The following is a 14,883-nucleotide window of genomic DNA, read 5'->3' as shown; positions in this document are numbered from 1 at the left end:
ACGTACAAGCAACCACACTGAGGAGACATTTTGTTAAACAAGGATGAGAGAGAAAAGGGCGTAAACAGAGGAGTGAGGAAAAAAGAAAAAAGTTGAAAGAAGAGTGTGAACGTGAAATACAAGCCTAAAAACTTACAAAGAAAGTTTTTGTTTCAGAAGTTTAAAGAAGTTAAACGTGACACTGGAGAAGCATATTTCAATTTATCGCACATTTACAGGAATACTCCTCTTATATTGCCAAATGTGAAGATAGTTCATGATCACATGCTCCATTGACATGCTACTTTCCTAAAAGTGGAAGAACATCAAAAGACATGTAGTAGATGACCTAGCTGGCAGAACTTTTATGAAATGCAAACCACAAATAGGATGCCAACAGAAGTGACAAGAAGTCAACAGACAAAACATAGAAAACTTTCCATACTTGTTATAAAATACTGTATATTGTGAGTGAAAATCTGTCACCATCAAACAACTGCAGAATTCTCAACATAAAGCAGCTGGAGCTACTTATAAAGATGGCACTGGCAGTAAACAAGAAGAGAACGACTGTAGCCATGGATGCTGCTGCCAGAGGAAACAGAATATATAAGTAATTTAATTCATCACAAGAGGGTAGCTGTTATGTGTTATAATTAAGCTCAAACGGGCCTCCAGTTTATTATGTTGCATATTTTTATTTCAAAATGTAATTCTAATTTGCAAATTAATTAAATATTGATATATATCAAATTTTATTTTTCAACAAGATTAATAAATACAAATTTCTTTTTTAACACAAATATATTTTAAAATACAACTTATATTTTTTTCTTATAGTAACAGGTATTAAAATTAGTTGTAACAAAAATTTGAAACTTACAAACTATACTGAGTCTTTTATCTAGTTGGAACTGAAAATTTTATCGACTGTTCAGGATAAGCAAATTTCTTCTGTGTTGATATGCGTACACTTCATCTCAAAAGAAACTAGCGAGCTTCTTCACTGAGAATATGTGGGATATGCAATGAACTCATGGGAATACTAGCATTCGAAGTTAATTCACTGAAGTTAAACAGTTTGTAATGTTCTTCGTCAAATATCTGTAGTTTCAAGATTGATAAGCTTTAATTACAATTATAGTTACCGACGATTTATAGTATACCGAATATAGCAAACTGCCTTTTGGTGCATTAGTTTATGAACTTTAATGTGAGGTTCTACAGATTTGAATTGAACAAACAATACACTAGTGTTTTGGTAAAAAATATATTGTTGTCTCTTACACTAGAGAATCTTCTACAAATTAAGGGAGTAGGCTAGAATTGTGGATTACACATTTACCATTACGAGTTACATCTATTTCTAAATATAAAGTTAAATTACACAAAAGCTGATATTGAAATACATATGTAATAGTACATCCATTACAAAGTGCTATCACCATGATTAAACAGTGCATGACTGACGGCTTTTCTTAACAAGAATAAAGATGGACATTCGATACTACATGATGACCCTCAATATACCAGGTAGTAGAAGTTTGGAAGAACCAGATGGAAAGGAGATTGATAATATATTTGCAGTCATCACAGAAGGTTAAGAAAAGGAAAGCTAGAAAACATTGAGCTCCTGAAATTCTCAAAAGGCTATATCTCGAATGTAGGTATACATGAACTGAAGGAAGCCAAGAAGAGAGACCCTTCATTGTATAAACTATGAGACAGTTCTCAGGAGAAAGTTTAGCTCAAAACAAAATAAAACCATACTTACAGAATACTGGGCCAAAAGAGAATGCTGTACTGGATCTATCAAGGCAGTTCTAGTCTGAAAGTTACACAGTTGATAGTACCAGTATAATACAGGACTCAAGTGTGAAAGTTAGCTAGTGAGTCGATTGTTGCAGAACACCTAAAATGGCAGACAGAATTACCAACAATTTCATTCAACCAGGACTCATAACAGATGTGACCAAATTTTGAAGGTCATGTGTCAATGTAGCCAATGTGTCACTGGGTGAAATGTCTCTCATAGAAGAGCCACTCAGGAGAATACTTGGGAGGTTCATTAGACAATAAAACCTGTGTCAGACAAAGACAACTGGTATTTACTGATAGTAGTCGACTATGCAGCATGTCACCCATAAGCCATAGCATTACCAAAGATAGAGATGGAGAGAGTACCAGAAATTTTCCTAGAAGGTTTCAGTAGAACAAACATTCCAAAAGAAGTCATGAGTGATAGAGGGACCCATTTAACCTCAGAACTGATGTAACACGTATGAAGATTCATCAGCTCTAGGCAGATTTTTACCTTTCTTTATTAAAGAAAATGCTAAAGGCAACATTATTTACTTACTGAGAAGTTCCACAAGCAATACAGGATTTTAACTTTTTAGTTACTTTATGAAAGAACAGTGAGCAGAACAAAAATGATCCAAAACTGAGAAACAAATACTTGTTTGTGTTAAATCTCAGAAATCAACTGGAAGAAATCTTTAGACAGTTTCATTGAAGCTCAATGTAGTCAAAGTACTTTTATGGTAAAAAGGTCAAGGATAAACGTTTCAAGGTCGGACAGAATGTCTTGGTTCTGAAAGCCACGGACAATAACAAACTCACCCTACAGTAGAAAGAACTTTTTGAAGCGCATAAACTGATAAACAGAATGAGCAACAAGGTGAGAGTGGATGGGAAGACCAAAATATATCATGCCAATCTGTTGAAGTGGTAATTTGAAAGAGAAGACCTAAGGGGTGAAGCAGCTGAGGCACAAATGTACATTTCAGGTGTATCTGTAATAGATGCAGAACCAGAAGACAATTACTTTGTCATAGAATATGACCACCTATTATACCTAAGACTTCTAAGTAGAGATGAGATATACAAAGATGTTAACATTACTGAGAAAGTGAATGGCAAGCAGAAGAAAGAGCTACAAAATATACCGTACTTGTATGCAGATGTCTTTGCAGATAGGCCAGACAAGAGAGATATTGTGAAACATAAGGTCGAGATCACAAAGGCAGATGGCAAGACCACCTCAAGAAATTCTGAGAGGTATTCCGGCGAGTTAAATATGTTGTCACCAATGTAACAAGGTATTAACCACAATAACTATCGGTGTTACTATACAACAGAGGGAGCAATATTATCTATTAACAATGTCAACACAAGCTACATTTGATTTTTTAAGTCATCGGTGCTACCATTAATGTAACAAAATTTTAACTACATTAACTATTATTTCTACTATTTCTAACTTTGAACGGCATCGTATTTGCTTTTATGTTTTTGACCGTGGCAAAGTGAAAGGAACAGTGTTGTGATTCTTAGTGATATTCTCAGGCAGTGAGTGTTGTAACAATAGGTTCTACAGGAAATTGAATGAAAAGCGTGGCCTATGAATTTTAAAATATGATAATGTATAATGAAAAGACAGGACAACAAAGTTTGTATGAAAAACATTTTTTTTCTCAATTTACAAAGTAAAAACACAACAAAGATTCCACCAATGAGACATGTGTGTAGGACGTTGGACAATCAGTTTCCTTCTATTTCGAGAGTTTAAAAATGTACCTTTATATAGAGGATATTAATTTTACGATACAGCTTTGGTTACAGTCAAATCTTCAAGAGCTGGATTTTTACCCACGTTACCTGATCATCTTCATTTATAAAAATAAAACCATTTTATTTCGTACTTTTACACCTTTACACGGTTCATATGGAAATAAACACCATTAGGTAAAATCGAAAATAATTTGCCAGCAATACCGACCATGAGAAAATCTAGTAATACAGAGAGAAATTGACTATAAGAATAAGTGATGACGCAAGAAAAAGTTCGAATCCGGTTGTCTGCAAGCTTTTCGTCAACTCTTCAGTCCTCACATCTAAGTTTAAAGAATTTTAAAAATTTCGTAAAGAATGAAATGTTCGCTTCGTTAAGCTAAAAGTGAAAATGCGTATTACGTGTTTTTCCAAATCGCACATATTTGTTTAAACTGCAGTTATTTGTATTGGTACCAGTATAAATTATTTTAAACTGGTGTTTCATTTTTTAGAAATAAAACTCGTAATGTTTTTGTCAATTTATATAGTAATAACACAAAATTTACCTATTTTTAATTCCCTTTGATCTCCATTAATGCTATGGTTCCATTATTTATATCTATAGGTTCATTTGGAAGTTGGAGAACGAATTACAGCATATTGGTGTGTCCGAAACTGGTACAATCCAACGTTTTGGAAAATTTATGAAGTATACATGCTTATCTTGATATTAGTTGTACCTTCTGGTGTGATGGGCTACGCTTACACAAGTATATGTAATCAACTTTGGGTTGTTGTGAAAGAAAGAGCTGACATGACATATGGAAATATGTGAGTTTTTATGTGATATAAATGGTTAGATACAGAAGATAGAGAAGAGTTAAATTGATGTCCTCTTAGGTGTATGTAAACTCAATAAATAGATCTGGTGTTAAAAGATGGGCGAATTATTTGTGTTAATAAAATAAAAACGAAAATATATAAATATAGATATATAAATAGATGTGTAAGTTGGTTAATTAATATATAAATACGTCAAAGATTTACTGAACACCTGGTAGAAAGGATATTCAGTAACAAGGGTGAATTTATAAAGAGATAGAGTGAAAAAAACTAGGTAAATATATTTAGGGATTGAGAGATAGAGAAATGGAAATATTAATATGCGCTGAGTATACAGCTTAGTAGACAAATGTGGATTAATGAACAACTGAATGGATACCAGTTAATGATATTAAATGTATAGAAGTTAAATGTTAGGTAGGTAAACGTTTAAGTGAGTAGACGGTGATTGTGCGCATGAATATAAAAGGTGCAAATTAGTAGAAGCAATAATAAATGGATGATTAGATGTACAAACGTACAGGAAATTAAGATAATGTTTAACACAAATTTTAGGCCTATTCATTTTTAATGCTTCATCGGCTTTCAGCAATAAAACCATAAATTTTAAGGTATGTTTATTTTGGAGATTCTCGCAAAGCTAAACAAAGGCTATTTGAGCTAGCCGTTCCCACTTTTGAATTAAGAAAATAAAGGAAAGGCGGCGTTTCAGTAGCTGCGTCATCACCTCTTGGGCTACTCAAACCGAGTAGTGGGATTTGATCGTTACTCTTATAACTCATCCACAGTCCAGACGTGCTGAGCGTGTTTTTATGTAACGAGACACGAATAGCTGAGGGCCTGGCATGGTCTAGCGCGTTAAGGCATGCGCTACGTAATCTGAGGGTCGCGGGTTCGCGCCCGTGTCGCGCCAAACATGCTCGCCCTTTTAGCCGTGGGGGCGTTATAAGTGACGGTCAATCCTACTATTTGTTGATAAAAGAGTAGCCCAAGAGTTGGCGGTGGGTGGTGATGACTAGCTGCCTTCCCTCTAGTCTTACACTGCTCAATTAGGGACGGCTAGCACAGATAGCCCTCGAGTAGCTTTGTGCGAAATTCCAAAAAAGTAAAAAGTAAGTGAACGAATAGCTGACATTCATATTCATTCACGCTAATCGTATGGCTACGCCAAACTCTGTTCAATGACTGAAAATTTGACTATATGTGTGATTGAACCGACAACTCAAGTTCTTAAGAATTGATTTACAAGATTGCCATATTTCAAGAATAAACATAAAAAACATCCAACTTTCAAAAGAGTAAGTTTTATCTCATTTAAACCAAGAGTGTGGATTGTATACCATCAACAATGACATAAATATTATATTTTCTTTATATCTCTTTTAAATTTACATTGCTGTACCGTAATAATAGCATACACAAGAGGAGCACTCAGTAGAGCGATGATCATATTTGGTTCTTATAAATAAATACGAAAATGTGCACCGTATATCCATCATTATCATCGGATACAAACAATGTTTTTCAGGACAGTGAGTCGTGAAATTTTACATATGTCCACCAAGTTTAATCAAAATACTGTCATTTTTGACTGTGTCATAAAGCAGAAATAATAGAAAAAATCGACTTTATATTAACGGATAGGGATTTTTTTATTTGTATGGTCTTGGTTTTCAACCCTCTAAACCTTTTTTCTAGACTTGGTTAATATGTTCGTAAAATATATTGCCTGACTTGAAAGACACAATGTACATCAGAAGATATTTACCCTATTAACAAGATACTAAGTATCATTCCTGTGTTGCATGTTTTGCCACAAAAAATTCCCTCTAAGTCGTACATTTTAAAAATATCTAATACAAATTATTGAAAGAACAGGTGCTGAAAACTTTAATGTTATATTGTGTTGGATAAGTCCGTTTTGAGACTTCAACTGTCTTGATACGACGGTATTCTATGCCTGATTATATAAAAACTCAATGGGTGCACTGTTGCTAGGAGATTTTCAAGTCTGCACCTTCGTTTTGTGCTTAATCTTGAAACAATAACGATTAATGTAAGCTTGCTTAAGCTATTCTACTTTTGTTATTTGGTTCGCTCTTTTAGCGTAAGAAATATATTTCCATATTTTAGTAGGGAAGTTTGTTTAATCATTTCAAGAACACAATTATTATTCCTGTTAACCTTGTGATTGTTTATAAGTTTTAGTATGCGAAAACTGCGTAATTACATCTATCATTTGCGAAAAATAAATCATGTGAGCCTATGTATTTTGTTTGTAATCAAACTGAAATGTAAAGTATTTTAAAATAGAATTTTCTTACGGATCAAAATCACACTAATGTCTAATTGACACAATTAAAATAGACATAGAGCAAAATCATTACATAAGGCTGATAGGCTCATAACATATACATTTCTTTATCAGAAGATAAATCAACAAAATTTATGTTTGTAACAACTTGTGGTTAGCCAGTTTCAATATACATAAAGCGAACGAAATGAGGAAAAAAATGAGAAGGCGAAAGTTTCTCAGTAGCACAGCGGTATGTTTGTGAAATCACACATCTATAAACCAGATTTCTATACCTGTAGTAGTCAGAGCAGAGAATGTCAATCGTGTAGCTTTATACTTAATTCTAAACAAATATAAAGTGAAATAACATTAGAGCAATTAAGCTTTTACCTTGCTAAGAAAAACAAATGTCACATTTTATTTAAATTCGAAAGGTTTTTGGATAGAAGAGTTTTAATGATATCTTAAGTTCTTTCAGGTTCTTCAATCATATATGTATATTAAAAAAGAAAGAAAATCATTATAGAAATACTGAAACTATCCTGGAGGCTTAATTACCTTTCCTTTCCATTATATTACGAAAACTCTTTACATAATGTGCATTAATTAAGAGGATTATTACGGACGCGAGCTTTTACACCCACCTATGTTATAACTACATTTGAATGGGGTTCTAACTTTTAGGAATTTTATTTGATTTCGTTTTGAACTTCGCACAAAGCTACACGAGGGCTGTCTGCGCCTAGCCGTCTCTAATTTAGCAGTGTAAAACTAGTGGGAAGGAAACTAGTCATCACCACTCACCGCCAACTCTTAAGTTACTCTTCTACCAACAAAGAATGGGATTGAGCGTGACATTATAACGCTCACACGAAAGTAAAGATGTTTGGCTTGACTAGGATTCAAACCTGTGGCCCTCAAATTGCGAGTCGAAGTTCTTATATTTACTTTTCCAAGTTCACAGATTAATATGGTTTGAAAAGACAAGATGTTAAAATGTTTCATACATTTCAGAAACGTATAATTCACATTAGGAAACATATTCCTGTGTTAATAAATTCAACACAAGTTTTTATTATCACTATTTAGAAAATCTGCCACTACTAAGTACTAACAAGTGAATATTTATTTGTCAAGCATTTTACAGATTACATATAATCTATCATATCATATGTAGTATCCTGTAATAATGGCTGATAACAATTGCATCAATAATAATAATAAAGTGGAAAAAAACTGAACTACAAACAATGCTTCGTTTTCAGGATTTTTATGCAAAGCTATTAAAGTGATTAGCTACGCATAACCATTCTTAACTTTAAACTGATGTGCTAAAGGTAAGATAACTAACTACTCAGTTGCACCCACAATCAACTTTTGGGCTACTCTTTTTTCACTAAATAATGCGAGCTACTTACACTTTATTTTCAACTTTTGTCATTAAACTCAAAAAGTTCCTATCGTAAACAACCATATACAATAATGAATTCATCTTACGACACCAAATACAAATTTCAACTCTATTAATAAAGGCATTCAAGACGTGTTGTGTGTTGATTGACCCCATTAATAAAAGCTATATGGCTAAGAGTTTCCCTTATTTGAATTTATTTTTTACCACGTAATGTAACTTTATATCAGCTTATCTCTGTTCATACATATTGTCATAAAAGTGTCGATAGTACTTATTTTAATTTAAGAACTTTCCAGAAACGAATAGATGTAATATCGTAAGCAGCTTTCTTAAGATGCTAAAAATGTTTTATAGACTTTGTTTAATTTTTTTTTGCCTTTTTGAGTGTATATGGTGTGGAATATTATATTTGTCATATATCAGTTTCTGTGGTACTACAAGAATTTGGATTACTCTGTTAAAGCAAATTAATTAACTATTAATTTGTGATGCACATAGATATTACTTTATTTGAATAGAGCAGCTGCGTGTTTTAAGAGAAATAGCTGTAACATTTTCCCTCACAGTTTTATTACCCTTGTTAACTGTGTATTGTTAATATAGTAACCTGGAAAGGAAAGATGAGGGTATGAAAAAATAAATAAATAAAACAAAATCGAAATGATAATAATAGCCAATGGGCTACCTGATTCCACCTTCCACTTCACTCATTCGTGAACTTTGGTGGCAGTGCTTTTCACAAGACTATTCTGTGAACTTCAGAATATATATACTTTTCTATTCTGTAGCAAAAGGTTTCGTTTGCTTGCAAGTTATTATAAGAAAAAAAAAATAGAGCAGGATTAATGGTGCTGTAATGAAATTAAAATTTGATAAACTTTCTAATACTATAAAGAGTGTACAGTTTTATACAATTGTGATGTCATTATGACTTCAAAGACAATGACAACATAATTCTTGAAAAAAATGAAGACAAGAAGCAATAACATTTCCTATTAAAATTTAATATTTAGACATTATTTTTATAATAGTTTTGTGAAGAGCAAATAAAAATATTCAGATTGTCTTCTTCTATTAGCCATTTGTAAATAGATGTCAAAATTATCTCAAACTGAAGTTATGTGTTGGAAAACAGTTGTAGAGTTTTGCTATTCGCCATCAACCATTTCTCTTCGTTGTTGAATTGTTCATTACCATAAAAAAACAATTCACTGGCTACACTGTCAGACTTATCATGGCCATTTTATATCATTTTAATATTACGTATCCCATTTTACTTATAAGATGAGACTAGCGTGTCTACAAGTTCTCGGGATAATGTATTTCTCATTTCAATTATATGGGATTATTCCTGTTTCATCTAGCTTGTAACAGTGATTATCCGGGCGACTTGAAATAGCTGGTTTTGAAATGAGGATTACTGGACCACAGCACATAATTTTTTAGGGTGAATGTAAGAAGAAGCAAAGAAAATTAGAGTCGATACTGCCTAGCTGAATAGCTTGCGTGCATGTATTTCATATTGAGGGTAAAAGTTTAATTACATTGGCTCTGTTTTCGCTGTTTTAAAAAATGGTTTTACATACTTGTGAGAGTACCGATGACGAGTGTTTTATAAGGTATGGATGTCTTTGGAGTAACATGGAATATTCATTCATCTGCTTTAGGTGCAGCTGTCCTGAAATACATGTTTGTTACACAGTCGAGATGTGTGGCATTCAGCACAAAGTTGAGAATGTCAAAGCAGAATTATCTAAATGTTTCTTCGGTAACTATGTCAACGACTATAACAGCGTTCTCCTCTTACGTATGTCATAATCAATTTTGAAGATTTGATTTTTCTGTAAACGCGCGCTTGACTCTATAAATTATAAAGTTATCTATTATTTAGAAAAAAGAGAAACCAAATCCTCTCATTGAACCATAACTATATCTAAATGGACTTCTCTTTGTTTATTTATTTATGTTTACATTTCATTACTGCAATTATTACGACACTTTGCAAATTACTTTCATGGAAAAAATTACACAAATATAATTGCGTCATGAATCACACGGAAAGTACATTTTTACAATAGCATATATGATTATTTATATTGAAAACACACTAAAAATAATTGTCTTGAAATTCAGAAGGAGAGGGGAAGGGCTCTCTGGCTCACAGACTATAAGTCCGCAGTGAAGCAAATCTTGTGACTTTTTCTAAGTTTATAAGTCTAAATGTGCTACTGTTGGGATGTAAGGTAATTGAGTGGTGACAAAATATAACATTAATACAGATATATCATTTTATTTGAGGAACTTCGACATATTTCCACAGTATTACATCACCACTGTCTTTAGATCCACAAATAAAGAACAAAATAATGTATAACTACCTATTAAAGTATTCCATTGAAATGAGACGGGAATGTATATGTCACACATTAATCATGTTTTCTCATTTTAGTCTAATTTAAATCCTTCTGAAAATTAGTGTTTATTCAAAATTTTTAATAATAGTTTCCATAGTTATATTATTGCTATTTGTTATCTTCTGTATCTTATAGTACAAAACAGTGACTACATATTTCTGTTTTACTTACAAAGATTTTTACTATTTCTTATGATACTTTAGCTACATTTGTCGGTTTGTTACTTGCGATACAGCTAGTTCAGGTCATATTCCATTGTGTACTACGTCAGATGATAATGGTACAAAAATGAAGCTATTTTCTCTGATACAGGGGCTGTTCAATGGAGCTGTCAATTCGTATGAAAAGCAGTTTGATGTCTTCTAAAACAGAAGTAAAACCCAGAGCCATAGTTCACAGAATAAGAGGCGATAACGCCCAGGTAAAGCAGGTGAGATTGGAATCTAATGCTTCAGACTTTTAGTTAAGTAAACAAATGTATTTACTTCGTAGTTAAGCTTTTTCCTCATAACGGGCACGATTGGTCCTGTGGTATAACTCTGTATTTCGGAACGGGTAAGCTGCGTGCGAATCTGTTCTTAACCACAAAATATTTCTCAAATTTTAGTCTTCGAGTGCGTTATAATGTGACAGTCAATCAACTATTCGCTGGTAAAAGAGTAGCCAAAGAGTTGGCGGTGGGTGGTGATGACTAGCTGCCTTCCCTCTAGTTTTACACTAAAGTAGACTAGGAACGGCTACTGCAGAGAGCTCTCGCATAGCTTTGCGCGAAATTCAAAAATCAAACTAAACCGCAAATATACCGCTTTGCCACGAGAGGACAAATTAATTATAAAGTAAAGAGCTTGAATAAGTGAGCAACAAAACATGCGTTATTGTCTTGCTTATCCAACAAATCTAATACAATTTCAAGATTAAAAAAAAAACATAAAGATTATTTTATTTCTTTCGAAATATTTCGGTCCTGGCGTTCATCTTTTTCCTACCGAAATTGTGACATTCGTGTTAGTCGGGAAAAGCATGCTGGGTTATGGATTCAAGGTTTGAAGCACGACGTACCGCTTATCATGAAAATACAAAAGAATCACTGACTGTCAATCTCAGTATCGGTTTATTAGGAATAATGGCTAGTTTAGAAGATGATGTAACATCAGTGCTCTCATCAAAACATATGGAAAGGAATTGACATGAGCCAATATATTTTGTTAGATATTTTGCTCTGTTGTGTTTCCATCTTTAATATTCTATCTTTTACTGTGTTTCTATTCACTGGCAATTCTTTAATGTGCTGAATATATCTTTCTTTTTCTGGAAAACCGTCAAAAAGGAAAGAAGCTTATTTTAGCCATGATTCTTTAATATACTCCACATCATTAAGTGGTTTTCCATGTTGAGCAATATTGTTTGAAATCTTAAAACTAGCAGAAACTAAGTTGAAACTACCTGAAACAAACTTTATCAAAACACTTAACTGAATGTTGTTGTTGCTCGACTTCTTGAGATATATGTTCTTTTCATTCTTGCTCACTCTTATCACAAAGACATTTATGAACAGTTTCATAATGCCGCTTTACAGAGGAAGTTCTGCACACCATTGTTTCAGAACATAATATGCATAATACTTTATTACCCTCTTTGATCATGCCAAATATTTCAGTCCACGATTCTTGAAAATCTCTGTTGCTTCTCCTTTCATTTGCACTTTCTTGTTCCTTTTTTGGTTGAAGTGACGTTCTGACAAGCTGAAAAGGGTAAATACAATTTAAAAATATCTCACCAATTATATTAAATACGATAATTTAGCTTACTGTAATATAACATCAGGTGAAAACTTATGTCATTGACATAAAAATAAATCTATAATTAACTAACTGACCTAAAATATACGAATGCCACGCCAAATAACATAATTTTGAAAATATAATTCAACTATTTACTGCGAAAAACTAAATGCATATTAACTATTATTATCACTAAATATCTACTATTCACTTACAGACAAAGAGAAATATAAGCAGAGCGAGTAATCCAAAACGTGTCATCCGATGTCGCATGTTATCGCAACCGCATAGCTGTTCCTGAGTTGAAAAAATCATTCGCTGTCGAATTTGGCAACAATAGTAATCATTATATATATATTTATTTTATTATGAATTAGCGTTAGGGCTTAAAGAATCAAGAGACAGCACTGCATACCGCGTGTCAGCAAAATTTTGTCGCGTGCCATAGGTTCGTCATTACTATCCTAGAGTATCTTTGTGTGAATATCCGAAAATAAACAACTTGCTTCGTGTACACAAGTTTGTGTATATTACTTATATGTACATTATTTCATCCTTCAACTTGTAAATTCAATGAGTTTTTGTTGTTGTTTTTTCAGGTAATTAAGATGTTAGTGGCTGTGGTACTGCTGTTTATCGTCTGCTGGGCACCTATTCTTATTACGAACGCCATGACTGCTTTCGGCTATCTTCATCATCTGAACTACGGGTTTCTTAAGCCACTTCGCACTACTTTTCATCTTCTTTCATATTTCAACAGTTGCATTAACCCATGTGTCTATGGGTTCATGTCTCAGAATTTCAGAAATAGCTTCAAAAGTGCTCTACACACGTGTTTCTGTAGCAGGCAAGAAAATCAAAGACCATGTGCTCAGTCCTCTTTAAGTCGCACACGAGCTACTTCCATCAGCTACGGTCGATCGATAGCGCAAGTAAACGAAGGGTTTTGAAGTTCTGGATCTTGGTTTTAATGAGATTCTTTGTCTTTAGTATCCAGTTTAAAGAAGTCGGTTACTTTGATGAATTTATAATAATCTGCATGTGCCATGAGATTCTTGTTCGTACTAAGCAACGAAGAAATTAGGGAAAAAAGATACACGAGTAAAAAGAAAACGATCGCAATGACAGTATCCCATTCTAAGCATAATTACCAACAGAAACTTCAAAAACTAAAAGTTAATATAGTGGCATTTCTCATTTTGATGCGAATTTGCACCTGATAAAATAAGATAACCCAACAAAATTATAAATTATATTTATTAATTATCACACGAGTACAGTTTTAAAAGCTAAATGACAAATAACATGATAATAGTCATATAAGTAAGATATATGAAAGTATTTGATCACTTGAATAACATATTAAATAGACATTGCCACCTAAATAAGGCATGATAAATATAAGCGATATGGTGAAAAGGAATACATAAATATAGAAGTTATGTTATCATCTACATAGGAGTTGAAGAAGAGTAATCATAAATTAAATAAAACTTGGAAAGAAGCGTGTTTTACGTGTTTGTGTTTTACTTAACTTCTGTATTACTGTCTGTAACTGTTTAGATACTAATCGTACTTGTTGATCGAGTGACGTACTTTGAAAGGTTTTACTTGTAATACATGTTACAAGGTAAAACTAAAACTAGAATCAGTGACGCAGCGATCTAATATTTTCTTTTATTGGTTGTACCCTCTGCTGTGGACTGGTTATTTTATTGGTGATTGAAGCTGATTTAAAAACCCCAGTAATGTTATCGTTTGAGGGAAGTATGGCTATCTTGCTAAGCATGCAAGGGTTACTAGAACAATTAAAAGACAAGTACAGGAAATATATATAGGCAGTTTGAGTGAAACATACGAAAAAATAATAATATTCTGAGTAAGATACATGAAAGAGTTGTGGTTGGACAAGAACGACGTGCTGAAAAGATATATCCATTCGAGTATGACATGATATGAGCATGGTGGTCAGGATTATCCTATAAAATAAATTTTGTTATCATGGTAAAAACGTATTGAATAGGACTTTACAGACGTATAATCTTTCTCCTAAAACCCATATAGTCTTCTGAGTAGAAAAACTGGCTATTGTTTTATGAAAGACACAAATACTTAGACAAAACGTACAAAGGAAATATATTTACCAATGCACTATAGAGTTAATAAGAGAATAATTGTATAATGGTGGTACTTTAAATATGTTTTTAGTTATAATATAGTCTTCAGAAAGTATTTTATACAAACTGACGTTAAAAATTTCTTCAAAATTCCACTGTTACTTTTCACTGAGAAGAGTGGTTATGAATGGTGATTGGATTAATACTTTGAGTTACGACATAGCCCGGCATGGCCAGGTTGGTTAAGGCGTTCGACTCGTAATTCGAGGGTCGCGGGTTCGAATCTCCGTCGCACCAAACATGCTCGCCCTTTCAACCGTAGGGGCGTTATAACGTTACGGTCAATCCCACTATTCGTTAGTAAAAGAGTAGTCCAAGAGTTGGCGGGGGTGGTGATGACAAGCTTCCTTCCTTCTAGTCTTACACTGCTTTATAGGGACTGCTGGCGCAGATAGCCCTTCAAATAGCTTTGCGCGAAATAAAA

General features: G+C 33.2%; 1 protein-coding gene across 1 annotated transcript in view; it reads left to right on the top strand.

Moving 5' to 3' along the window:
- LOC143244858 (QRFP-like peptide receptor) overlaps window positions 1-13,769 on the top strand; it is a 52,713-nt gene extending 38,944 nt beyond the window's left edge. The window contains exons 4-6 of the mRNA XM_076490279.1: window positions 4,160-4,365; window positions 10,814-10,931; window positions 12,882-13,769. Coding sequence (XP_076346394.1) covers window positions 4,160-4,365; window positions 10,814-10,931; window positions 12,882-13,232 — 675 coding nt within the window. The 3' untranslated portion in view covers window positions 13,233-13,769. The remainder of the gene's footprint in view (window positions 1-4,159; window positions 4,366-10,813; window positions 10,932-12,881) is intronic.
- Window positions 13,770-14,883: the final 1,114 nt, after the last annotated feature.

This window comes from Tachypleus tridentatus, chromosome 2 (assembly GCF_004210375.1).
Source record: "Tachypleus tridentatus isolate NWPU-2018 chromosome 2, ASM421037v1, whole genome shotgun sequence".
Taxonomy (NCBI): Eukaryota; Metazoa; Arthropoda; class Merostomata; order Xiphosura; family Limulidae; genus Tachypleus; species Tachypleus tridentatus.
Note: the sequence above shows the minus strand (reverse complement) of the source record. Positions and strands in the feature narration are given on the sequence as shown.